The sequence below is a fragment of the Pleurodeles waltl genome, chromosome 4_1 (genome assembly GCF_031143425.1).
Source record: "Pleurodeles waltl isolate 20211129_DDA chromosome 4_1, aPleWal1.hap1.20221129, whole genome shotgun sequence".
Lineage (NCBI taxonomy): Eukaryota > Metazoa > Chordata > Amphibia > Caudata > Salamandridae > Pleurodeles > Pleurodeles waltl.
In genome coordinates this window covers 290,032,908-290,060,753 of record NC_090442.1, presented here as the reverse complement: position 1 = coordinate 290,060,753, position 27,846 = coordinate 290,032,908, and the positions used below count along the sequence as shown (strand labels likewise).

Genomic DNA, 27,846 nt, shown 5'->3' with positions numbered 1-27,846 from the left:
ATGCAGTTATCGCCAAGCTAGAGGATCAGGTATCCACTTGGATCAAACTGCTGCTATCCCTAACAGGCCTGATAGATTGGTGAAAACGATTGTCCTACTCAACATTATATAAAAGATTCTAAACATACCCATCCCTTTTACCAGTAGCTTCCACAACAGACTGAGATCCTGCATGGTGCAGCTGACATTGGCAGAGAAACAGCCAATTCTGAGATAGGAAATGCTCTTGCTCCTGTTTGAGCAGGAGGGTATGATGGGGCTGGATTTTAAAATGTATTATGTTTGTGCACACGCACACTGCGCCTACTCCTGGTATCACTCCCCAATCCCCAACCCCTTCTAATGTCCCTACCCGTTTTCCCAAGGAGAGGTTTCTTTTTTACCTTGCCCTTACCCCTGTTACCTCCAAACCCCCTCCCAAACCCAAGAGGCCACCACCCACATCCCAACCCTTCCCTTCCACCACAAAATCCTCCCCTGTCACACCTGCTCCCCCATACAAGCACCCATAACCCTCCCTCCCAAGAAGAATCCCACCTATCCAAAGAAAAAGACCCCCTCACATCCCAAATTTGTCCCATCCAATCCCATCTAAGGATGATTCCTGAAGTGCCTGCCTGCCCACTTGATGCCCCTTCCTGTGGAGGTTCCCTGGCACTAATTGGAGTCAAGGATGGGCACAGTACTATCCATGCTGTCATATGAACTGTCCAATGGCCTTTGCTCTTTAGAAGTTGGAATGAATAACACAGGTTGTTTTTTTTGGGTCCACATTTGTCCTGCCATTACTCTTCTACCTTTTTGTTGCTCCTGAGTATCTTCTGTCGTATACCTACAGTTGTGCGTGTTTCACCCTGATTGCTGATCAATTTGCTGTTGTATGCAATATCTGACTTTGTGTGCTGGTGTCACCCAAGGCAAGGGTAGATGTTCACTGTATGGATATGTGGGTGGTAATCCAAATGGGGTGTCACTGCATTATGTTATGTTTGCTAGGGTAAGTATTTGATCTTGTGTTGTGTTGGCCAAAGTCAGCAACACCACAGCAACATCACATCTACCAATTCAGCTGACACCCTCACATTGCTCACATGCCTTGGACTGTTGTCAGATTTAAGACACATATGTATGGATGTGACATGGAACACAAATACCCCTTCCAAGAAACATCCTTGTAATGGACCAACACACCACATACACTGCAACACAATAGAAGGTCAATGGGATGCACAATAGTTTGTGAAACAAATATCCAAAGCTCACAATGCAAACTATACCTGCACAATAGGGATGGGGACATCAGGAGCACTCATGGAATGATTCCGCCCTGGGACACATTTCACTCTGCACATGCCCCTAAAACACCATTTGTACAGGAGCTAGCCCTACCTGTACCTCAGGGACAAACAATATTTGAGCCAAGTGGCATGCCTATCTGCCAAATGTGTAAGCTGCAAGGTACAGACATCAAAATGGACACATGGTGAGTCAAATGCAAAGGAAGTTAGCACAATTGAACACCCTCGATGTGTGGACCAACAAAACTCTAGCTCCCACCAATAAGCTGAATGTACAATACATATCAGGGGTACATGTCTAACACCATACATGCTGAGATGGTTTGGCCCACCTACTCAGGACAATTATCTGTTCTCAAACTAGGCGACTCGTTCAAGAAATAAACACAGTACACTGCACCTTCTGGGCTTCTAGAACAGATTTACACAGAGGGAATCCCTTTAACCAACAACTCCATGCTCTCACTCAGGTCCAAGCCAAAAGTCTGCACTCAGCTTGCACGAAGAGTACAACTGAACAAACTGGAGAATTTGTGCCCAGTGGATCAATTCCTTTCTCTTAATAGCATTCAGGATGTGGCGGGCCACATGCCTCTTGACATCTACCTCTACGTTTACCTACAAGCAGCGTGCAAGACCATTATTAGAGTCTTTCGTGGCCACTGCATATGCCTGCATCTTGACTGCTAGTTCCAATATTCAGTGAACTTTGGTTTGCCTCTGTCGGACGATGGAAATACTGCTGTGCTCAAACAAGATATTTCTCGCCTTACTATAGTGAGGAAAGTGGTTTATTATATGGTGTGGTTGTGCAACCTCATTATGTAATGAAGGTATAGTTCAGGCTCAGGTTCAGTAAAGTTAGTTTGTATAATGTTAGCTCAGTCCTGTGTAGCTGTTGCTCAAAGCAATCAATCAAGCGTTATCAAAGGAATAAGTGTAAAACATTTAGGCGGGCAAAAACAGCTAAATAAAAAGAAAACAAAAACACTAAAAATCAGACACCAATTTATGAAAATAGGTTGTATTTTGATGCTTTGAAAGGCACCTCAATGATAAAAATCCACCAGAGGGTTCCAAAGATATTAATTTTTCAAGAAACAATAATTGACAGCACAAATAAATCATTGTTATCTACAGCGACTTGCTGTTTAGGGTTAGCCAAGACAAGTAACTTGTAAACGGCTCTATACAGGCACTAGAACTCTGACAGGGAGCCAGTCACAGAGACCAATATCGTCCAGTTGAAGAGTTACCTCGAAGTCAAAGTAGTCTCCATTCCAGTTTCAGGCTCTATGGGCGAAATGCCATAGACATCAACGGAGTGGTACTGATGCAAGGGAGGCAGGGTGCTGAAGATGCTCATGGAAGCTAAATCAGTGTTTGGGGTCTTCCTGAGGCCACCCCTCAGACCATTAACATGATGAGGGGCCACATAGCTTGATGCCTCGAGGTTAGGATGAACCTCAGCAAAAAAAAAAAAAGAAAACTGTTGCCACTGGTTTACTGGTCTCCAGTCACAGGGAACCCGGCAGTTTCCTTTAACTGGTGGTAAACTTCCTTGCTGGGCGACCAAACTGCTCTCTGATGACTCCCTCAGGTCCGGCAGAATCGGGTGCAACTTGAGGGTCAGTACTCAGTCTTCCACACTGCACTTCAGCAGTCAGTGGCGAGCATGTGTTCCTGGCTACCAACTCATCAAGGCAAACGTCTTCAGCTTTTACAGCCCTGCGACTAACAGTAGGTCAGCCAACTGACTCCCTCTCTCTGTCTGGTGCACAGGGACGACTTTTCTGGAGTGGAACACTACAGGTACCATCCTCTTTGCTAGCCCAAGGTGCAGCAGGCGCAGTCCAGTTTTTTTGCTACAACCGCTCTCTGCTGGGTCCAGGGAACAGCGTGGCAGTCCTTCACTCCTCTCTCCAGTATAGACGTGATCTGACATCTGAGTGCCCAGAGTACCACTTTTAGGTCTACTTCTTGTCCTCGGGGATTCTGCAACTACTAGCTAAAGAGCTACCATGTCCCCTTCTGCATAGCAACAAACTGCTGTGTAATTATGGCTCTAGTGGGCGTGGTTGGGCGCAAAAGATGACTGGGTTCCTGCGGCTGTTCACCTGGAATATCAAAGGGCTGCTTGACAAAATTAAGCGTAGCGTGGTCTAGAGGGCTGCCCAGGGGGAGGGTCCAGATCTCTTGCTCCTACAAGAAACTTACCAAATGGGTAACAAATGTCCCTTCTTGGTACGACTGGGGTTTGAGCGCGTATTTCACTCAGGGTTTCATAAGGGGCTCTAGGTCTGTAGCTATACTCATCAAAAGACATACCCCGTTTCACTACACCCAAACATAGCATGATACCCTGGGCCAGTATGTTGCAATACCTGGCCTCCTTCAGGGAATGCCCTTCTCCCTTATCAATTCTACAGGAACCCCTCTTGTCAGAGACCTTTTTACAGACCACACGCAATGTCATTATGGAGTTCCCCATAGGACTCTGGTTGCTTGTTGGGATGAGGGAGAATTAACTGTGTAGCCCACACCCACCTAGACTGTTTTTTCGAGAGTTTGGGAGATTCCCTGCCTCAGAAGCCCCTGGCATGTTCCATAGACACACTGGGTTTGCTGGACGACCGGTTTTGTCACTCCCACAGACAAGGGATACACATTCTTGTCAGGGCTACAGATTACCTTTTCACGACTTGTCTATTTCCTTTTACCTAAGTCCCAGGGCTACACAAAAGGCGAAGCACCAATCTGGCCATGCGGACTGTTCGACCATGCACTAGTTTAACTGCCGGTGGCACTGAGGGAGAAGAGAGGCCTACCCCACTGGTGGCTGAGTAATTGGACCCTCTTAGATTCCAAGTTCAAGTCAGCCCTTCACAACACTACCTGCGAATACCTCCACCACAATGTTTATTCCATTGCATTAGTCAGGCTCCTATGGTGGTCATGGAAGGCCACAATGCAGGGTTTCATTCATAGCTATTGTGTGGCCCCCCCGGGAGCGCACTGATGTTGAGGTTGAGGAGCCGGAGGCGAAGTCTTCTTGAACTAGATGCTCAAAACCTTCCCTCCCCTGGCCAGACAGTTCTTTGGGACTCGCCACACCGCGGAACCATCTTGTTCCAAATCCTGATGGAAGAGGAGCACTCGGAATGGATAGCTACACAGAGTCACATTTACTAATGGGGGACAAATACAGCAAAACCCTTCACTGGCTCGGCTCTGCTGCATCCTCAAGGAACCCATCCCATATGTCTTAAATGCCCAGGGAGAACGTATGACCGGTGAGAAGCTGATCGCTGATGCCTTTGCAGATTAATATAGGGCACTCTACGCCGTACATGATGCAGAGTGCCCTTAGACAGAGTTATTTATCTGTGATCTCCCCACCCGAGCACTCTTGGAGCAGGACAGGGAGTCCATGGAGTTGGACATTATGGCAGAAGAGCTGGGGGAGGCCTTGATGCAACTTCAGCTGGGTAGTTCGCCCGGGGTCTCCTAGCGCTCCAGAACCCCCATTTGGTGAGCCTTCCAGGAGGGAAAAATGTTGCCCCTGACACTTAAGACAGCGGACATCATAGTCATTCCAAAACCAAACCACCTACCGGATTGTTGTTGGCCCTACTGCCCAATTTTGCTTCTCAACATCACAGTCAAGGTGTGTGCCAAAGCAATGGCAAACAGGCTGATTAAGGTAATTTCTACCTTGGTCCATCCATCCCAATCTGGTTTCATGCCGGGACGTGCCACGAGTCATAACATGCAGTGAATGTGTAATGCCATCACACTATCTAAGAGCCACCAGAAAGAGACTGCACTCCTACCAGTGGACTTCTATAAGGCCTTTGACGTGGTTGATTGGCCATTTCTGTTTTCTCTCCTGACCAAAATGAATTTTGGACCATGATTCATTTGCTGAATAAAACCCTACACACAGAGCTATTTTCCCAGGTCAGAGTATGTGGGGCAACCTCCGCTCCCTTTCTGGATGAGCGGGGAAGTGTCTCCACTCCTTTTTGTTCTGGAAATAGAGCCCCTGGGAGGTTGGACATACAGCTGTGTGAATTTGAGTGGGGCGTGAATGGAGTAAAGGATTGCATTATATGCAGATGCTGTGCTCACTTTCCCAACTGAACTCCGAAACTCAGGACCATGAGTGCTCCAGATAAGGACATCTTTGGGAGATTTTCAGGGGTCCGAGTCCTCCCCGGTAAGTCCTCGGTTTACCGAGTGAGAAGAGGAGTGATGGTGCTCTCCTGGGCATTCACACTCCAGGTCCTTGCCCAGGTGTTCCATTACCTGGGCATGTTACCACTAATGAGGCTCAGATGAGGACCCTGAATATACAGCCCCACTTAGTTAGACCGACAGCTGACAGGAAATACTAGGTGATGCTACCCCTTTCTCTCCTCGGGAGATCAACCATCTTTAAGATGGTGGCCCTTCCCTGGCTTTTGTAGCATCTTCAGAATTTTCTGTTTCTGATACCTGTGTCTCTCTTCCCCCGTATCAACTCACTTGTGCGAGGATGCTTATGGAATCATGGCCCATCCAGAATTGCCCTCTCCAAGTGCTCTAAATCCATCTACAATGGTGGCATTGCTCACCAGGCATATGGTCTTATCATAGAGCTGTCCAGCTGATTGTGCTGAATGAACGGTGGTTCAGGGGATTCAGAGACCCCCCCTACCTACACATCCGAAGGGTGGGCGCTGGGCGAATAGACTCTCTTGCGTCTGTTATAAGGGTGCCTTGTCCCTCGGGCCTCCCACCCACAAACAGGGTAGCCCTCATTGCTTGGAGGGATGCGGGGACGTTCATATGGTGGAAGGGATGACTCACAAGAGATACCCCCTTTGGTAGGGAGCAGCCCCACACCAGGTGGCTGAGCTAAAGGGTTCAGACATTGGGACTACTGACGCTTACACCCTACATCACATACTTAGAGGACATACCAGAATTTGGCCCTTAGAAACCAAAATATTACAAAATACTATTGACAAAAATTCCACAGCACCAGATTTCAGTCACATACTGATCCCTGGTATTCAACTCCCCAGACACCTCCGGGAGGCTTGGACTCGTGACTTGGGCTCCCTGGAGAAGGACTCGAGAGAAGGATTCGAGAGAGACACTGGCCTCTCACCGTGAGGCGGCCACAGATTCTCAATGCCACCTCATTCAACTGAGTTATTTACACAGAATGTATTACACTAGGGAGAGACTGTGGAGGAGGGGAGCCAAACCTGACATTGCAAGAGCATGGAAAGAGGGTCTGGCTCCCTAACTGGAGGCTTGGAAGGATGGTTTGGACCGCTGCCCAGGCCTCGAACATCCTACATATATCACCAGGGGCTATCCCAAAAAGTACTATAAAATCTGGGAGGGCTTGTGATAGGACTAGAGTCCCTTGGGAGGGTGACTGTTTCTGAAGCCGAACTCAGAGCGGTTGCTTCTTGAGTACTTTCCAGAAAGGGTGTGTGCGGGTAGGAGGTAGAGTACTTTCCTTTTCCTTTTTCTCCAACTCACAAACAGAAGTAGCATTAACAGTGAATGCCTTGTTATTTTGCACTGTTTTAACAAAGGCAGTCAATACCAGCCACATTGCCAGGAAGGATGGCCCTATTATTCCACCCACTTGAAAGTTGTTGACTGTTTATCCATATTGTACCGCTTTTTGATACAAACTCTAATAAAATGTCCTAAATTTAAAAAAAAAGAAATGTGGCATCTAGCTAATTCAGAATGTGCCATTCTGCCCACTCTGAACAAGGCAGGCAGACCCCTTCTCTTGGTTTGTGAAGCTTCGTATGCAACTCTTAAAGTGTGGCTACCTGGGGCCTACACGCCCACGAAAAATGGTTTGAAAATGGCTTTCCCCTCTCTGTCCATGATGCCAGCCTGTTTGCTAACACAAAACGGCAGCCCATCTTTTGTGTGACTACTGTTTGCCCTTCAGAGGCAACTTCCCTTTTGAAGATAGCCTTTTAAGCTAACATCCTTTTTAGCCATTCTGCCATGAGTAGGTCAACACCTCTCCCAATGGCAGTGTCTTTGTGTTCCTTCTTGAGAGTCATTCACACCTCCACCAGGACAGAGGATTATCTCAAGGGTAATAGCTTGGCGACAATTGTAATAGTTCACTAAAATACTCTAGGCAACTTTCAAAAGTGCCTATTTGTAGTAAAGTTACAATAAATTTGACTCAGTCTGATTTAAGAATCATATTTAGCAGTCCCATTCAGGAGTTAGCACTGTTGAGATGTCACTGTGTAACCCAGTACCCCCCAATGGGGCTACTTACCTTTCTACAGTAAAAACATGTGTTTTTTGCTGCTAGTACATGTAAAAATACACACCCTACTGTCTAAAATACAGCCCACTGACTTAAGGTGACTGGTATATATTAATAAGGGAGGTTTGGGTTTTATAATTACTTTAGTTGGCAAAGTTGATTTAGAAGTAAAAAAACTGTTCTGCCATCCGGCAATGGTGTGCTGGGAGTTGTGCTTTGTGTTTTTACACTTGTGACGGCACAATGTGCTGCCATCCATGAGGGACATTTTAACTTGCAGGCTCTGGGTATACCTGGTGCCATATACTTAGGACTTATAAGTAAGCTAACATATGCCAATCGTGGGTGAGCCAGTAAGACATATGCCTTTCAGAGGGTCAGAGCACTTGTGCTGAGCTCTGTTTGGCAGGAATCATACTGTTGAAAAAACAGCAGCATTAGTCCAAAAACTTTAACCTGCAAAAAGAGACATTTCCTTACACATACACAGAATATATTACACATCAGAAAGCACGTATAGAAGGGGGCAATGATAGGATGCCAAATGTTCTAGATGTGGCAACCTGACTTCCTTCACCTAGTATGGTTAGGACTGTGGGTAGAGACCTGACATATGGCTTGATGTGCTGAAAATAATAACTAATATGACTGACATCACTATACCTGTATACCCGCAATGTCATTGGTAGCATTTTGTCAGAGTTCCCAGCCACAAATTAGTGACCATGGTGCTATTTGTTGCTAAACAATGAGTAAGTATACACTGGGGAAAAAGCCCTTACCCTGCTGGCTACTTTATCTAATTTATTGCCAAGAACAACTGGACAATTATTGGCAATGAATGCTGAGCCATCCAAGACATCTAGACCGCAAGCCCATTCCTAAACATACTTATTAACCAACCCAATGTGGACAGTTCCCAGATGTATCTAAAATGACTAGCACCTACAGGTGCTGATCCCTCTGGCAAGGCCTGGAGATGAGACTTCAAGTGATAATCATCATAACTAAACTACACCTCACACTGACACAGCAGTGAGCTACCACTATTATAGTTCCACATTGATCTGGGGAGTGCTAGGACTTCCTGAATGCAATCAAATAGGAAAGCTGTTGTGGCTAATTTGTAATCAGCAATCAAGGGAGTAATGTACATCTTTACCTCTCTACTTGCCTGGCACTGTGTGGGATATTTCTGCTTGAATAAACTGGTGAATCTATCAAAAGCCAATAAACAAAGAAATTAAAAATGTTATTCAGAGGTGCGATTGCTGATCTGAAATGGAATCTATATTTCAGCGACTCCTCTGTCTGGCTTTAGGAATGCACAGGCTAAACATAGGTCTCTGGTTGACATCCTCTCATAAAGGTAGTGTGGGGAGAAAGAGCTCATAACTCAACAGTATACCAACAAACACAATAAGGCATTGTCCAGCTCCAGTGGTTGTCTTTAGAGAAAATAAAGTACTTCTAATTTGAAAGAAAACTCAATACAATACAGTTCAATTAACCAGATATATAGGGTTGCAGAAGGCTATGTTCAATGGTGTGAGGCTCCAACACCTTTCCTCCCCACTAATCATGCTCTCTTTTCAGCCGGGCCATGATCCCCGCTATTACCATCCCAATCTTCCATTGGTCCAGGAAAGATTAGGCTCAGATGCACATAAATCAAATGTTTTCACTGGTTTCAACATGTAACTCAGTTCAATAGTTTATCATTTCTTTGTAACAAAACCAAAATATTAGCCTGTAGCAGTCACTGTAATCGGCCTGCCGCCTTCATCTCTCATGTCCACTGGCAGGTTAAGCCCTGCTGTTCACCTGCAAGAATTTGCTCGGCATGAGTGGCGGAAGGGGTTGCATTATACTTCTTTCACATTTTGGATTCTTCGATGAGGGACCATGATGGCACCTTTCCGAGCAGTGTAAGGAGGGAGGCTTGAGGAGGTAGGTATTTATAGCAGCAGCTTGCTTAGAATCGCAAGCTCTCTTAGTCAGCTGCAGGTAGGCGCTGAGTGGGAGAAGCAGCTGTCTCCAGGTCTGACTGCAGTATGATCAATGGTGTTGGCAAAAATATATGACTCAACCCCTTCAAAAACCACATCATGGTGACTTGAAGAGGGAAGGCTGATTCGAAAACCATAAAAAGGCAGAAGGGCAGGAAAGTAACCTTTAACTGTTGCCACAACGGAACCTTGCAGGGCTAAAGAAAAGTAGAACATGAGAATATCAGACAACTTTGCATTCAAGGTTTGGCTGATGCGGGGACAAAAACAAAAAAACTTCTCCCAGCATCTTGCATATGCAATCTCGTTAGAGGGAGGTCTAGCTGCTAATAGAATACCATCCACTTTGGGAAGAAGGTCAAAAGCCATCATTTGCTGTCACTTAGTCTCCATGCACATTCAGGATCCAGCCTTACTTCTGTGACAGAGGGTCCTCCCGAAGGGGCAGCAAAAGGGGGAAATGGCTTGGAGGACATGTGCCCATGATCAGAAGTTTCAAATACCACACTCTCCTCGCCGAGTACAGAGCTACAAAGATGGCTTGGGCCTGGTCTTTGATGATCTTTTTCAGCATTCTGGGCAGGAGAGGCAGGTACACCAAGGCATACAGGAGTCCCAGGCGGAAGGCATCTCCGAGGGGGAACTCCAACTCATAAAAGCTTTGACATTGCACATTTTCTACAGTGGTGAATAGATCGAACCAGGGTTCTCCCCAGTGCTACAAGATATCTTGTGCAATCTCTGAGTGTAACTGCCATTCCGGATTCACTAAGCAACGCAGGCCGACGTTGTCCACCCTGGCGTTTAAAGATCCTGCCAGGTGCTGGGTAATCAGGGGTGTGCCCTGAACGTTAAGTCATGAACAGAGAAGTATAGATTCTTGGCAGAGGATCCTCGACCCAATGCAGCCCTGTTTTTTGGAGGTCCACAAGGTGGTTGTGTTGTCTATCAGAAGCTGTACTCGTTCTGCCATGACGGTTAGGAGGAATGCCTTCAGTGCCAAGCAAATCACTCACAACTCCAACAAACTGATGTGGAGGTGAGCCTTCCCTGGAGACCACAGTCATCTGATGTCCACCTCTCCCAGGGGGCCTCATAACCCCCATACCAAAGCATCCATTAACTCTGGGTGAGGAAGGGCAAGGGATGTGCCACCGGTCCAACTGAAGTTGAGCAGCCACCACTGCAGGTTGGTTGCAGTCTGCTTCAATACCTAAAGGTGCTGAGCCCACTGACACTTCATATCCTACTGAAACGTCAGCATGCGCCATCTAGTGTGGTCCATGAGCAAGATGCAGGAGGCCAAGAGGCCCACAAGCCTCAGAGCTGCTCTCACTGGTCAAGGATTAAGCTGTTGGGATCATAGCCAGAATGTTCTGGACTCATGGAGGTGGAGGAAAAGCACAGTGTTCAGGATGGGGAACCATCGCGCAGGGTTTAAGTGTGACTTCGACAGTTTAATGGAAAAACCCAATAATGTCAATAAGTCGACAGTCATCTGGAGGTAGTGTGCAACTGCATGAAGCAAGCCCACCTACAGTAGCCAGTAATCAAGTTACGGGAGACAGGTATTCCCAACCCCCGCAGCTGGGCTGCAGCCACCACCATCACCTTGATGCACACGAGGTGGACTGTTACAGCCAAAAGGGAGCATGTGAACTGAAAGTGCTCATGGCCCACCTGACCCAGCTAGCAGCATTTGTTGAACTGCAGGACAGTGATGTTGAATTACGTATCCTGCAAATCCAACACCACCATTTAGTCTCCAGGGACTACAGCACTTGGGCTAGCTTGAACATTTTGAACTTGTCCTTCCTGAGGACTGTTGCTGTTGCGGGGCGTATAAGCACTGCCTCTGTGGATATCCTTTTCCAAAACCTCATAAGGGGCAGGGCTGCTGTAGGATCTGTTGAATAGGTGGAGCGAGGTTTCTTCTCTCTAAACATTTCCAAGGCCAAGCCCACACTGGCTCAGCAACCTACAGCCATTGAAGGGCAATTAAATGGGGTACTGTTGGACACCCAATCAAAAGCCCATGGAGCGAATCCAGGCGTGGCACTGGTCCCAGCTACCCTACTCAAGAAGTCGGCTGTGTTCAAGCCTGAAGAGATAAAGTATTTTGCTGTGTCCTGGCCATCTGTGATCTGTTGTTGTAGGGTTGGCCGGACGTCATATGGGACAGTTGGCAAGACGTCTGCCACTCTTATCCATTAAGTTAAAATGTCTCCCTAGGAGACAAGGAGTGTTCCCGGACAGGAGAACAAGGATGATAGAGAAGAATACACATTTAGCTAATGTCTGCATTCACTTAAATTCCCTTTTAAGGCAGAGTGATGGGAAAAGCATTAGGGTGCCAGTTGACTGGTAGATGCTTGTACTACTAGGCTCTTCGATATGAGGTGGTAAGGTAGAAATTCTGGACCCCCAGGAGTGGGTCTATACTGCCTTGCCACCTGTTTGTTATGTGGGGGGGGGGGCAATATTCTGGCTTTGCCCAGATGCCCATCAGCACATCAGTTAGAGCCTCATTTAAGGGCAACAGAGTTTCCTGGTTGGTTTCTCAAAGTTAAGGACCTCAGTGAGGTCTTTACTTTTACATCTTTACATCTGTTGAGGAGAGCGTGAGGTCTAACACCTCAGCAGTCCTTCTAATTACTGCTGCTAAGGAGGTTGACTCCTCAGGTGCCAGTGGCTGGACATGGGGATTTGAGCCCAATGTCTGGAGAGATGTCATCAAAAAGACTGCCATCATCACTAACAGGGTCCCCATAAGTGTTGTCATCTGCATCCTCCTCATCATCACGTTGAGAAGTGTGCCTCTCTGGGTTTAAATGGGCATACTGGGAATGTCTGGGTGGTGGGGAATAGGATTCAGGGTCCAATAAGCCTAGCAGCTCCACTTTTGACATCGATGCCAGTGCTTGAGCTGGTGGCATTGGTTGCAGCCCCAGTGGTGGTATTGTATGTTGCACCACAGCCAGTGGTGGCATGCTAAAGGGAGGGGTCGCCCTAAAATTGAGACAGACAGCTTCCGTCGGCAGATGGATCACCGGCGATAATCCGACTGGAGGCCACCCCGGATTCTTGGGGCCCTAAGGTGCACCAAAGAGACCTGGCAGGGCACCAAAAAGGGTGTCCAAGGCATTTTTCAGCTCTCGAAGCTGCTGAGGCGTCGTCAATACCCTGGGGAGGTTGAGGTGTATCGCAGGGTTGAGGCAAACCATTTTTGGACCTCTTCTGCTTTTTCTACTTTTTCAACGTACCTGATCTCTGTGACTTCGATGAAATGACAACCGGTCATGGCGGCAACCTTTGAAGTAGCCTCAACTTCTTCCAGGACCACTTTTTCGATTTCCTGTAGAGTTCGACAAAGAGATTCGCTTTGTGATCTCAGATGGCTTTGTGATTCATTTGAATGCAGCACTCACATGACGTCAAGTCATGTCTGGATCACAGACACCTCAAGCAGGTGGCATGGGTCACTGCCATTTGTCAATTAAAGTCTCAACAGTCTTAAACCTTGTAGTCTTAAGGGAGAAGACATGTCTGAATACTATAAACTTGAGTAGAAAAATTCTGTGACAGTGGTTGAATTTGTGAAGCTTCAGATGCGTTTGGAAGGCACATAAAGAAAGGAACTGACATAGGCACGTGGAGGTGCTGCATGTATGAGGGGACCTGATGCCTCATCAGGGGTGGGACAGTTTTGAAGCAGAGCTGTCTGACAGCACCTGGCGACCTGCGAAGGAATTGCAAGCAAAGTGTCCAGATTCAATGTAGTGCTGTCGTTATAGGTCTCTATCAGAAGAAGATCCCTGTGAACCAGGGAGCAATGTGTATGCCCCCAAGCAGATAAGGACCTTTCATTTATTGCGTTACACCAAAAGGTGATCAATGAAATGTGGGGGATTTTTTTTTTTTTTTTTTTTACAAACAGTGTCACAACCTATGTCAGCCTCTAGTAGCGGTCTTGAAAGACTAGAATTCAAGAGATAAAATTATTAATGGTGGCGGTTACAATTGGAAACAGGACAATTTGGCAGAGCTTGCACTACAACTCCAAGAAGGCTACGTATTGACTGCTGCACTATTATGGCACTTTCTACAAGCTGATTCCATTTAAGTGGGAAATCCAAGTAGGAGCACAGATGGGCTACAGCAATAGGGTTGAGAGAAATGAATATTGTTCAAGGACAATATAAAAGATAAATGAGTTAAGAGTTAAGTTTAATAAAATAGGAGAAAAGAACACTGGAAAGTGTGGCTAGTGATACTTTAGTACATTTTCAGTCAAGTGTGAGGAAACCATGTGAAACAGTTATTTACTATTAAAATACAGTGCTATAAATTAAAGAAGGCAAAAGAACCTTGTGAAAAAGAAATGGAAGAATGAATGAAAAAAAAGGCTTATCAGCAAACAAAAGAAAAGTATGCTTTGCATTAATGTATTCTGCTAAGAAAGTAATGCAAAACGATAGTAACTTGGTTTCTGTCATTTAATAGTCCGTTTGTTTATTATGTGTGTGATGCAGCAAGACAGCTGAAGGAGTTGATTATAACTCAAAGGCTTTCTCGAAGAGAGAATTTACTTTTTAGAAGGTATACGGCGACGCAAGATCCAAAGGTGCATAATGGGGATTATTTGCGAGAAAATGTATTTATTTTGTTGGTCCTGGTCCCCCTACCAGCCGTTTCTGTCCCCAAACCTTGCTCTCATATGGCTTCTCCAACTATGTTCTTGAGTGGAAATTTCTGAGATGTTGTGCCACTTGGAGGTGGGCCCTATTGAGCATTGTGACACTACTACCAGAAGCCTTGTCTGAAACATTTTACAGCAGCAACAGCTCCTGCTGTGAGAAAATAACAGACTACATGCAGACGATACATATCACTGGATGGGGAAGATATCCGAGACACGCAAAATGACTATCTCATGCATTAGCCTGTTTAAATCATACTTTTCCTTCGGTCATTTTTAGCTCCCGGTTTGGCGGTCAGGCCAGATGCAGGGCTCTCTTCAGTGATATCTTCACTTTCACAATGCAGCCCAGTGCCCCTCATTCATAGCAGATGCGTACTTTCACATTTAGAGGGTAGCTGGGAGCATGCATTGATAGGAATGACAATAAGTAATTTACCGAAAAGGTTAATTTCTACATAATAACAATTCTAGCTCTATACTGACGATAATATACCTCTGTAATAAATTACTATACCATGTTTTATCAAGAGGTCTCCAAGTAATAACTTGGACTTTGGCTTGCAAACCTCCCGAAGGATGTTTTTCAGAATAGTTTTTCCCCCAATGAATTTAACATTAGAAATAAATTGCTTCGCAGAAAGATAATATGTATGTTAATGAACATTGTTCTCCGTAATTCAGAACAGGGTATTCTATTTGTGCCAGAGACAATGGGGGGAAAAAAAACAAATACAAGCTAAAATCAATATGTTAAAAATTATTTGGATGCTACAACAGGTGTTATAAGCACAAGCGATATTGTAGTATGGAGGTCTGAAATGAGTATGACTCTCAGGAGGACAGCTATAAAAACAGGAGAATGGGACTCAGAACATGGGCTAAATCACACGCTCACTATCCCTCAGAAAGAAAAAATTCCATCAAGAGCGCACCACCAAAATACTTGAAAGAGATCCGTTTCTTTCCCAGCAAGACCCTAGATACTTGACAAGTACCCATCTCACCTGCTAAGGCTCTCCCCGTATGCCCTGGTAGGATGTGCGCCTGCGTGAAGCCGACTCTCACACCGCAGTTCATCTTGATAGCCAGAGCTAAGTATAAAAGTGTTGGGATGACACCTTGCCAAGCATGCCATGTAGAGCTAAGGCAACGTGAAACAGAAGCTGTAGCAGCAGTTGGAGAATTCCTCAATACAATGGGAAACAGTTGCATCAACCTATTACTGCACAAAACAAACCTCTGGACATTAGTACAGCTGACTCACCGTGGTTGCCTACAAAGAAATTGATATACTACTTCTCAGTGGGTAAAATAAAGCCTTCTGCTCTGCGCGGGCCAGAATTAAGGGTTGTTTTTTATGCTGCCTTAATTTAGAATACATACATATAATTTATAAACTAAATCAACCATATTTAAAATCAGCAATTATAGCAAAAATGCCATTTAAAATAATCTGTAGATTGGATCAACATGTTCAATTGTGCTCAACCAGCATTCCTAGCACAGTTAATATTAGACCAAAACTATGCAGAACACTGCCATGTCGGGCCACACGCAATACTTACAGTAGAGATTGCGTTTACCATGCCGTTTGTGATCTGATCTTGGCGCATGTGTTTCACTACATCAAACTGAGCCGCTCTTTGCTTGGGAATGACCTGGTCAGCAATCTTTTTCATTTCAGAGTTGAATTTTTTAAACAAGTCTTCAAACAGTAGAGACAGTAACTGAAAATAAAGAACAGACATCTTACAGTGAAATCAGAACAATATACATGCAATTTGTTTTGGTCATTAAACTTGTCAGTAGTGCGCTTTTGCCATATTTGCAAGCATTTCTTGTGAATAACCTTTATTTCTACCCTCTAATTTTGCCAATAGACTTGGTTAGAAGTGTTTCAAAACAGCACCCTGTTTGGAGGCTGAGAAAGTCTACAAGACTATGATAAGATGGGATGGCCATTTAAAACATGGTCATGATTAACAAAGTCGAATGATCCAGTCCAAGCGCCGTTAGCGCACAAGCTGTAGGCAAAGATTCAGAGAGGGGTTAACCAGGTGATGAAGGGGTTCGTAGGGGAAGTGGTATATGTCGAAAGATGCAAGGGAGAGCTACAAGTATACTGCCAAGATAAGCTCGAGCAAGACAAGTACTTGAAAAAACTTCAGTTCCCTAACATATTCCAAAATCATAGGTAATACCTGATATTTCTAATGTCACAGTATGAGATGTCATTTGGGCATTAAAGATCTAAAGTTTAAAAAAAAAAGTTCTAGTTCCAAACTCGATTCTCATACAAATTTTGCAATACATTCACTACCACACTGGTCCCCAAGTTTAGAGAATCTGTGAGGCCCAGAAAAAATGTTGATTTATAAACAAGATGCAAATACGGGCACTTGAAGACTACGGGGTACTTTGTAAGGCAACAAGAAAGTTAATATCTTATCTCAATCTTTAGCCTCAGGCCTGGTTGATTTTCTTAGCATTTGATTGTGTAAATATAGTCTTCTCTGAGCCCGTCAATCTGAGGAAGATGAAGGCTTTAATGTGTCAGAATCTGATAGTACGTGACCCATCAGTTGTTAAGTAAAGTTTGTGCCTTGATCTATGATAATTTCCGGGGGTGGGTCCACTGAGGCGGAGAATTATAAGCTTTTCACATAAAGCAGGAGCTATAGCAACTCTTATATAAAACACGTCATGTTATCATGTGGCGTAGTATAAAATCACTAGTATATGCCCGTGTCCTCACCTGAGCATCCTATGATGCCTATGAATCCCATACCTATTATAGGAAACAACACATTAATGATGGGTATAGCCGGCATCAGATCCTAGTGGGTGTATCCTTTGTTATTTGTACATGTTTTTCAGTAATTTGGTACCTCATATAAACTCTATGCCAAAAGCACTGAGGCAATATTTATGTTGTTATGTTTTATCCACCCCTTTGGTGTCCTCAAGATAAACGTATATGTGCAAAATGAAGGAAGATTGGTTGATATACCTTTAATACTAATTCTTGCTACTTATCTGTTGCCCTGCTTGGGGAACAAATGAAACACTTGTCTTTTTGAAAATAAGGGCCGCTAGGTAGGAGTCTAGTTGGTCTCTTCACTGGCCCATAATAAAGTGTATTTCAGGCTGTCATTGTTTATTTACTTTCGTCTACATGTTTTACGGTTTTCCAAATTCCATTCTGCTGAGGGGTTTTGCTTTCTGCAGCTATCAAAAGAGAGCCATTTGCTTTCCCTGGCGTACTTGGCTCAGCTTCTCAGAGCTCTGCATGGACAGCATCAGACCCACAAAATAAAATCTTAAAATGTGGAATAAAAGCACACAGACTATTGTCTAGAGTGGGAGGGTAAAACTCCTGCATTAAAAGCGAAATACATCTTACACAATTTGTAATTTTATCTCCCAGGTATGACCAAGTAATGCCTTGCATGCAAAGAGTGGGATGCAAGGCCAGGGCCTGGTTCAAAACAAACTATTCCCAGCAGACAACCAATGCCTACCAGCCCGCTGGTGTGGATTCATGTTTCCACTTACTTTTGGCCTGATGTCTGGTTTTCGCTAAATTGAAAAACGACAAGGCATACAACCAGAGTTAAGGTTTTGCTCTATGGGGGGGGCATTTGGGCTACGTGTCCCAACTCACTGCAGTCATAAACTGAGGCCCCCAAACCACAGACCGGAGTCTTGCTTCGTCTTCTTCCAACCCTTTCTTCTGTTCACCTAAGCTGCAGGGCAGAAGTGGAGAAGTTGAAAAAAGACAGGGGTGAAAAATACCTCAAAATATCATTCCATATTTTTTTTCCCACGGATACCGACTATTTTGAAGATGCGTTTTTCAGCAGCATTCATGGCCCGGTACTATGACTGGTAGGGTGCTGAGACACTTAACTGAAGCCCCCTAAACTGGAGCATGCACCTCTCTTCATCACATCCTACAGGTTAAAGCATGCCCTTCTTCATAGCGGGGGGTCTGATCAGAGTTTGTGGCCTGTCTGGCCACTGCACGCCACCATTTACAAGGAGGACACTATAGTGAGTAATCCAATGTTTCTGGTGGCCAAGGTGCGTTACGAGCTATCCATTCAGAGACACTAGCACAAAAAGCGCAAATTTCTGTAACACTTGGGTATCGTAGGATACACACAGGCTGCAGTGATGGTATTTATTAGCCGAATCATCACCTTCTCTTGCTTCTCATGGGAACCTGTCTGTTGAGCCCCTTGTACCTGCAAGGCCTGTTGTTGGTGGAGGATCTGCAGTGCCAAGTTAAGGTGCTGATATTCACTGCCAGTGTTTCCAACAAATTGTCCTTCGTGTTGATTGCTTTCATTCTGCCACTACTGACACCACTCTGAAGCAACAGATGTGTATTTTAGTGTAGTTTCATATATCTTTACTATAAGATATGACCTCTAATTCCTCAAGTGTCAGTAGTCTTGAGGAGTGACAGTCTCTCTCCTCCTTTAGGCAATAGAACAATCCACAAGTACTCTCAATGGAGGACTCTGGATTTGTGTGGTACACTCATTCTTGGGAAGAGAGAGGGCAGCAATCGGATCCTCTATCTACTCTTTAAATACTCTTCTCGCTGCATTTCCTCCTTCCTCACATTATGCAGGGAATGCTGGGAAACACCCTTTTGATGGATCCAAACCCCACTACTTGATAGGCTCAAGGAGACAGGACCAGAGTCACAGAATGTCTGCTTCCTCTTTCTGTGACTCCGGTCCTGTCTCCTTTAAAAGGGACCCCCCCCCCCCTTCCTCTGTTGTGCCGAATTGACAGGGGAGTCCCGGTTCATGGGAATTCTGCATCCTCAGACAAGGATTTGTTAGTAAGATTGTTTCCCACCTTATTCCCTGTTCTAGCATGGCTTACCATTTTCCCTAAAAAGGGCCTGCACCCTAAAACCACTGTGCATGGTAAACACTCCGCCAGCAGGATTCAACACTGAATTAGTAAAATGACAATTCCTTGTCACTTCTGAATCTAAGCAATAATTATTTGCAAAAGTGCTGCATTACAAATTTCCAGTGCAGGATCACCTTAGACTAAAGCAAATGTTATAGCATTGGTTCTGGTGAAATAAGCACAGATTCCTTTTTATGGTTCGTTCTTACCAGGGGTAAACGAGATTTTAATGCAGAGGACGATCCAACGTGGTAAGTCTTTTACTGCAATGCCTTGACCTTTCTGTTTACATATACAAAAAGAGCTAGTCATCAGACCTGATCTCTTTTGTCCGGTCGATGTAATCTCTCCTCCTTTTTGGTGGAATGGGGAGGGGGGTAGAAAGTGAGCAGAGTAATGGACTTCCCAGTATGAAATGGGGTCACTACCTTTGGCTGGAAAGCCACTTTAGTAGTCAAGGCCAGTTTATCTGGATACAAAAAGGTGAAAGGAAAATGGACACACAACTCTTGCAGCTTCCTGGTGAGTAGCTCTGAGTGATCACCACATGAAAAAATGGTTTAGGGTCAACAGTCACTACTGGCAACTGTGTAGAAGTTCAAACAGAATCTCCATCAAGAAGTCACAACTAAATTTAGATCTCACTGGGGCAATTCAAAAGGTATAGGAGGAAACATATGTGGTAGCCCCTTAAACAAATCTTAAAACAATTGGGTACTTAAAAAGTATGGCTGATTGGGAAGACAAACATAAAAAGGTCTGCGATGCAGTGTTTCTCTGTACTCACTGCACAACCTTTCTGAGGTGTGCCTTCTGAGAGTCTACTTTTTTGATCTTCACACCATGCCACAAAACATTTCCACCATTCTGGGTAGACAGACTTTGCAGAGAGGGGAAAAGAGCTCAAGTGTCCCCACGCGCCAGTATGATGGTGAGGGTTTTGGATGTTGGTGTGAAACTGCCCCTCAAATTGGTGAAAAAGGTCCACTCCGATGTGTAGTTGGAGCAGGAGACACAGGGAAAATCCCAGGAGATTTGCTTGGTCAGTCTGGTTCAGTCTGGATGATTAGAATGGTTTGAGCTCAGTCCTGGGGCAACTTCAAAACATGAAGAATCTGGGGCAATGGGGGGAAATTGGTAGTGAACTAAAACGTTTCACATAATCTGGAACATATCATTCTAGGCTCAATGCAATGGAAACTGGAGGGTGCAGAGGTGTGGCAATGTTCATACTCTGGAGTGATGAAGAGGTCCACCTGATGAGTGTCCCACCAAGTGAAAATGTCCTGAACCACCACAGGGTAGAGACAACACTCGTGGGAAGAAAGAAGACGTTGACTCAGGCTGTCTGCCTTAGTGCTCAAGGAGTCTGCCAGGTTGGTTGATGACCAGCCAGATCCAATGTGCATGCACCCAAGCCTAGATTCCCGGAACTTCAAAGGCAGAAAAGAGGAGATCAAAAGTCAACCTGCTACCTGACATACTACAACGTGGTTGTGTTGTGTATCAACATATCTCAAGTTTCTCCAGATATGCACCCCAACCTAAGTTAAATTAGTCTGTCACGACTGTGGCCACTTCCAGTGATAAGCAAAAGGACATCCCCTGTGCTATGTTCGCCTATATCAACCACCAGAGCAGGTCCATCGCAGAGTCTGGAAACTATTCTGATGATGTTCGATAGCTCACCCCATTTTGGAGCCATTGCAGAAAAAGGTACCACTGGAGGAGCCCCCATGCGTGTGTGCCCAGCAGAATGTAGGAAATCAGGAGACCTAGTAGGCATAAAAACATAAGACTGGAATATGTGCTACCCCCACAACAACAGAATTCTATCCAAAATGTCCTAAGTTCCTCTGAGGAAGAAAGAATGCTAATGGATATGTTGTGTCCAGTCCAGCCCCTATTAATAGGAGGTACTAAGGAGGCTCTGCGGTGGGACTTTGACGAGAGGATGGAAAAGCCCAAGTCAAACAGTAGGGATGCTGTGGCATTCATTTGGTCCAACACTATCTGCGGCAAGTTGGCCTTGAGCAGCCAATCGCCAAGGTATGTGAACCTCTGCATATGTGCCGCAACCACCATCCCCTTAGCAATGTCAGACCAAATGGGAGGACTGCAAACGGGTAGAGGTTGAAACCTACCACAATTCGCAAGTACGACCTGTGCTTCTGTAGGAACCGTTTGTTGCAAGTGGAGAGACACCATCCAGTTCTTCTGAACCCAGGGGCAAAAGTATCTGAGACAGGTTGGTACTGCATCTTGAACTTTTTCTTGTGAAGGTAAAGGTTCAATGGCCTGAGTCTAGGAGCCAATGAATACGCCTTCATTCTTGGGTACCAAGAATTAACAGAACCCCTATCCAATATCCTGCTCTGGCACCAACTCCAATGTTTCTTTTATGCAACAGGGCTGCAACGTCCTGCTGCAAAATCCAAAGGTGAGCCTCTTACTGAAGTGACTGAGGAAGAGGGGCCTGTTAGCAGGGTAGGACATATCCCCTTTCTATAATTTGTAAAATCCACTGGTCCAATGTTATGTCCTTCAAAGCCTGCAGAAAGACTGATATCCTTCCTCCAACTGGTTGTGTGTGTTGCCTTAAGGGGAGTGGATTCTCATGTAGTGTAGGGAAGGATGAGGAGGGTAAGGATTGCACAGCCTACCTGCCTTTTCTGTTGCACCTGCCCTGAATGTCTGCAGGAATTAGTTCAACTCTTGGGCAGGATGGAAGGGCGAATGCTGGTGAAAGTGAAACCTTTTGATAAGCCCCAGATGCTTCCTGAATGGCTAATATGCCGAGGCTGGGGATGCAAAATCGAAGGACCAAGGTGTAGCCCTCCCTGCTTCGAACTTTGAGGGCTGAACTGGCTTTGTCACCAGGCTCGCCTGGACAACATCAAAGAAGCTAGTAGACTTCAGTCAAACATTCCTCCTTAGGTTTACAGAAAACCACATAGTCATTGCCACTGAAGGTTTGCCTCGAGAAATCCTGACCACTCTGCAAAGTGCTCCATCAAGTGATATGGTAAGTTAGGCACAACCATATTTGCCTTTCCTGTAAAGCCTGGGTGTATCTTAAGAATCAAGACTTTTCTATGTAAAAACACTTATTGTCCAATTTGTTACAGAACTATACACTTATCCGTTATTTCCTCCCCATTCACTCAGTAGATGCATCAATCTCCCCTTAATGTTTTCTTCACAGTGCTAGTACTAACTCCCTTTGCCAATATCTCTAACCCCAGCCTCCAGTTTCTTGGTTCTTGCTTCAATGAAATTCATGTTACTTGTATGCAATTATGTCAAGAAATATGTGAATGTTGTTACAGTGTAAAATGCTCTAATACCAGTTGGTGAAGCAGTGCTGTAGAAAAACACAGTAAATAAACAAACAAATACATCTAGCCAACAGACATTATAAATCAATCTAGCCAACAGACATGTGGCTTTCAGTGAGAGGAGGACCAACTGGCCAAAAACACCTTTTCCCCTACTGACACCCATTTCTTAAACTTCCTGTCTGGAAGAGCAAGGCAAAAACTCCAGGTTTCTACTGAGCGCAGACGTATGCTTGCATCATCAGGCTTTCTGGTGATAGGCGTGAGGACAGAAAGATAGGGTCCCCTGGGAAGGTATACTTCAGAAGGCAATTACCTTGTTCAAAGCTGGAGCAGAGGTTGGTTTATCCAAAGCCACCTTGATGGGGTCAACCAGGGTCTCTGAAAAGAGGTAGCAGCACTGATACCACCACTAAATGCAAGGAGGCTAAGCTGGGCAAAGCTGGTCCAGAGGGACCATACCAAGGTCACTGCACCAAGACGTCTGCCATGCCTGAGAATGCAGGAGGCAACAAATTAGCTGCCTTACTGCTGTCATTGTTGTCATGGGGAAATCACCTCTGGCATCTGGATATAGACTGAATCCAACCCAAAGATGCTGTTACTAATATACCAGTACTATTGGCACAATGTAGGCCAAGACTGGCATTCCTCCCTGTACATGGACTCTTCAGCTAGTCTTTGTGCCCCCCCAGTGCTTAACTTGTGCTTGTTGTTTCCGGTGCTGAGCACCGGCACTTATTTGTGAGGGCCGGGGCTTATTCTTATGCCTCAAGCATTTGCTGCGAGCAAAAGACACATATGGGAAAGACGGAAGAAGGAAAAACTAAAAAGCGTCATAAAGGGAGAAAGTAGAAAGTTGCAGGATGAGCTGAAGGGGCAGCGGTGGCCGTAAATGGATTGAAGAGGCCCGAGGTGGCTTCAGGATTACGCAGCCTCAGTATTCAGTGCTGGCAGATTTAATTACAGCAGCCTCGAGTTTAAGAGAAGGGCTTTGAGCACCGGCACCTCTTTATTTACAAATTAAGCACTGTGCCTCCCTCTCCGATTTAATCAAGGTGGCCTTTGTTTTTAAGGGCTGTTCCTAGGAAGTAGCTGGCACTGGTGATGGCTCAAGTATGGCCTATGGGAGGTCTTTGGGGTTGAATAGCAACCTTGTTGGCAGTTAAACAAACAACTCAATACGGTAATATGGGTCTGCCAGGCGCAACAAAGAGGACCACTGCAGTCCCGATGTGCAGAATCTGCACTGGGCCATCACCCTGCACCGGTCGCTCTGAGTAGGTTGGATTAGGCACTGGAGCTGGGATCGGCACTGAGGTTGGAGCCAGCAGTGGCACTGGTGGAATAACTGGAAAAAGCAACAGGGAATTAACCATAGAGGGTGCTGGACGAGGTATTGGAACCACCAGCAGAGACTCATTGGGTGGAATGAAATCCACTAGTATGGCTCTGGATAAAACTCCACTGGAAGTGGAGAGCAACAAAGTGACCTAGCTTGAGAGTGAGAGACACTGAGGTGAGGCATCGTCCCTCTTGCTCTTTTAGTGCTAACTTCGCTTTCAATTATCCGTAGGATGAAGAAAAGTGCCACTTCGACTCTGACCTATCGCATGCATGCACAATTAACAGCTTGGCCTCCGACTCATTGATGGTCTCGGCATGTATGAAGTTGCACTTCGAGCTTTGGAACCAGGCACCATAGGCAGACTTTGTAGGGGTCCGACATGGACTTTTTTCCATGACAGGAATGGTAAGGCTTGAATTCTGATTTCTTTAATGAAGACATCCATAGAGCATTACGCAGTTGAAGAATTTGAAGAAAAATCTCACTGAAAGACATAAAAAATCATCCAGAGCAGCTCCAAGTCCCCGTCCTAGGGTGCAGAAAAGAGGGAACTGATGTAAGGGTGCCAGAGTGATACTACATGACCCCAGTGATGTCACACCAGTGTCGCACCGGGTGCAGGAGAGCTATTGAAAAATAAAATTCTTATCCACCAGAACATTCTTCATGGAAAGTCCATTCAGTGCTCACAGCAACTATCTTTAAAACATGATTAATACTGACCACAAGCGTAGAGTTTCCATGCATTATTCCCAGCATAATCTGGTGCCAGAGAGTACTTTGAACTCTCAACAAATATTTCTAAAATGTTACAAATGCATCCATCTTGCAGATGAACTAATGTGAAAGGAATTTAACGGCCACACAGTTTTGCTCATACATTTTCAAAACACTTCCACTACAATTTTCCCAAAAACCTCCAATTGGGGGGCAGCGTGAAGCAATGCAATGTGACCAAGAACAGGGGCAAGTTGATTAATTAACAGATCAGAGTCTCCATATAAGAGTCTGGAGGTACTGAGGTAGGAGGCACGTTGTTTATTTCATACTGGGCGCTAATGTTACAGCAACAGCTGGTAGATCCTGTCAGGGCTCCATCCTCAATCCAACTGTCCCTATAGCCTACCTTCTACTCTAGACCAAACACCACCATTTTATGATATAATTGACTCTCAGCATTACAGATACCAGCTCAGACCTACAGGAAAAGGGGACACACAGGATACGAGACACCACCCTGTCATGCAAACAACAAAACAAAGAACAGCCAATTCTCTTGCATATGAAGTTCAGGATAATCATTCACTATCACTCTGTCTTCAAAATGTCTAGCTTACCCATTCTCCAACAAAAACCTGTTACATTTGCCATTTCACACAAAGGCAAACAAATACAACAATCAGCAGTAAAGTAACTCTGCAATGGCTCACCAAACTTCATGTCAAACTAAGAAATGAGAAAACAACTTGGTTTTAACTACCACTGCACAACGGTCCAAGATCTGCAAGTACTGTGACCTCCTCGGACATGAGGCCGTACCACCACATGACTGCACACTTATCTCAACATTTAGGAATGCAAAACATGTAGTGACAGATGCTCAGTCACAGGACAGCCAGGGCATGGAGCCCACTGTAGGAAGCTGGCTCTTTATATGGTATATCATAATGATTAATCCTGTGCAAATAGTCCAGGAATTCCCTTATAAGTGGACTTGGGCTTACTCTAGCAATCACAAGGTTCTGTCTAAGGGGGTAGTGTGGTCGAACAGGCTTAGGCTAATCAGAGAAGAATGTTAGACATCTGCAGTGGACACAGTCAATACATGATACACATGACTCAATAAGAAGATCCGCACCAACTTATAAAAATAACACTTATCTTAATATAATTTGAGGCACCAGGATCATCACAATCAGGAGTAAGTTTCGAGTTATGCATTTTTACAGATTTCAAAAATCAACCATGCAATTTCTGAAGCAGTAATGTTATCCTATGGAGGAAAGGCATATACTGCATACAGGTACTTTACAGTGATTCACCAGACCAGTCTTCCGGATTTAAGGCGAGTATGGGGCAGGGTCCAAGGCAGCACCAACAGGTCACCTCAGGAGGCACTGGGTCGTCCAGGTGCAGAGGTGCTTTTCAGCATCAGGTGCCCTAATGTTATCCTATGGGAAAAGGAACATATACTGCATTCAAGCACTTAGCAACGACTTAGAGGACTGTTCTTCTAGAGTTAAGGTTAGTATTGGGCAAGGTTGCATGGCTGTCGATGAGTCAGAGGGAATACCTTAGTCAACCCTTCACTGTGGATGAAATTAAAGATGCTATATACAGCCTGCCCAGTGACAAAGCACCATGCAGACTGTATCCATGGTGCGTTTTATAAAGAGTTTGCCGACTTGTTAGCCTTGCATCTTTTACGAATGTTTGAGGAGGCAGTTTTGACTGGACGCCTGCCTCCTTCACTGTCATGTTGCTTAAACCGGACAAAGAACCAGAGTGATGCAAGTCATATCGCCCCTTATCTCTCATCAATATAAACACAAAAATTCTGGCAAAACTGGTAGCTACCAGACTCCTACCACTGATGCCCAACATGGTCCTACCGGACCAAATGGGCTTTATACCTTCTCAATCCACCAGTCAAAATCTAAGGATGCTATCTGCATTATTGAGCCACCTAGGGCCCACTATAAGGCAGCCGCGATCCTCCTAGACACTGTCAAGGTGTCTGACTTGATCGCCTAGTCCAGAGGACGGCTATCCCCACTGGATTTATTGCATCGATCCGGTTACTATACGGTGCACCGGTCACTAGTGTGTGGGTGAATGGGGCTACCTCAGAACAATTTGTGGTGGGCAGGGGAACCAGACAAGGTTGTCCCCTGTCACCACTTCTTTTCCCCTTGGCCTTTGAGCCACTTACCTGCATCGTCCGGCAGTGTCATGGTGCGGCCTCTCTAAAGTTCCAACTGCACCCGTTGGCAATTTCCCTGTATGCTGATGACATGGTGCTATATGTGAGAGACCCAGAAATCACCTGGAAATCCTACTTCGAGAATACGTGCGCTTCAAGAGGAAATCTGCTTTAAGTATCAACTGGGATAAATCTGATATTCTGCCGCTCACGACTGGCACTGTACTATGCCCCACAGAATTTCCACTGCAATGGTGCACGGACCCAGTGAAATATTTGGGTATGTGGGTGCACAGGGATCCAGATCTTGTGATTCACTATAACTATGGGAGAGCTGTCTCTAGCCTGGAGCAGCGGGTGAAGCGGTGGCCTCACCTCCCGCACTCTCTGGCTGATTGCATTGCGGTCATCAAAATGGTCATACTGCCCCAATTCCTTTACATGTTTACTAACATCCCAATCCTACTTATCCAGGCATTCTTTAAGACCCTACGCTTCTTGCTGATATCCCTGGCATGGGCGGGCAAACGCCCCCGTAATGTGTGGCGACAGCTCACTCTGCTTTTTGACCAGGGAGGCTTTAACGCTCCGGATCTCTTCCTCTATCACCTCTGTGCAGAAGGGCAACAACGCTTACTTTTGACACACTGAATGCAATACCCCCCCATTTGGCTGTGGAGAAGAACTCAGCTGACCCACGGCCGCTATCCTCACTGATCTCACATAAAGGGGTGGAAGAGGATTGCAGCGGCATCAGCACACTTTATTGCACACTACGCGCTTGGCAGACTTTTGGAACACTAATGGGCTGTATTCTCATGTACGCCCTGGTGATGCTGCTGGCTCACCACCCCGCTATATCTGTCACGCAGGAATCTAAAGTGCAGGAGCTTCTGAGAGCAACTGGATTGCGATTGATGGTTAACATTTCCGCTGACATTCGATCTGTGGAGTTCTATGCCCTCCTTCAAGAGTGCCGAGAATACGCCCTT

At 45.4% G+C, this 27,846-nt stretch overlaps 1 protein-coding gene across 1 annotated transcript in view; it reads right to left on the bottom strand.

Annotated features, from left to right (window-relative positions):
• Window positions 1–27,846, bottom strand: part of POLR3B (RNA polymerase III subunit B) — a 776,005-nt gene that overhangs the window by 368,674 nt on the left and 379,485 nt on the right. The window contains exon 13 of the mRNA XM_069228350.1: window positions 15,879–16,040. Within this exon, the coding sequence (XP_069084451.1) occupies window positions 15,879–16,040 (162 nt within the window). The remainder of the gene's footprint in view (window positions 1–15,878; window positions 16,041–27,846) is intronic.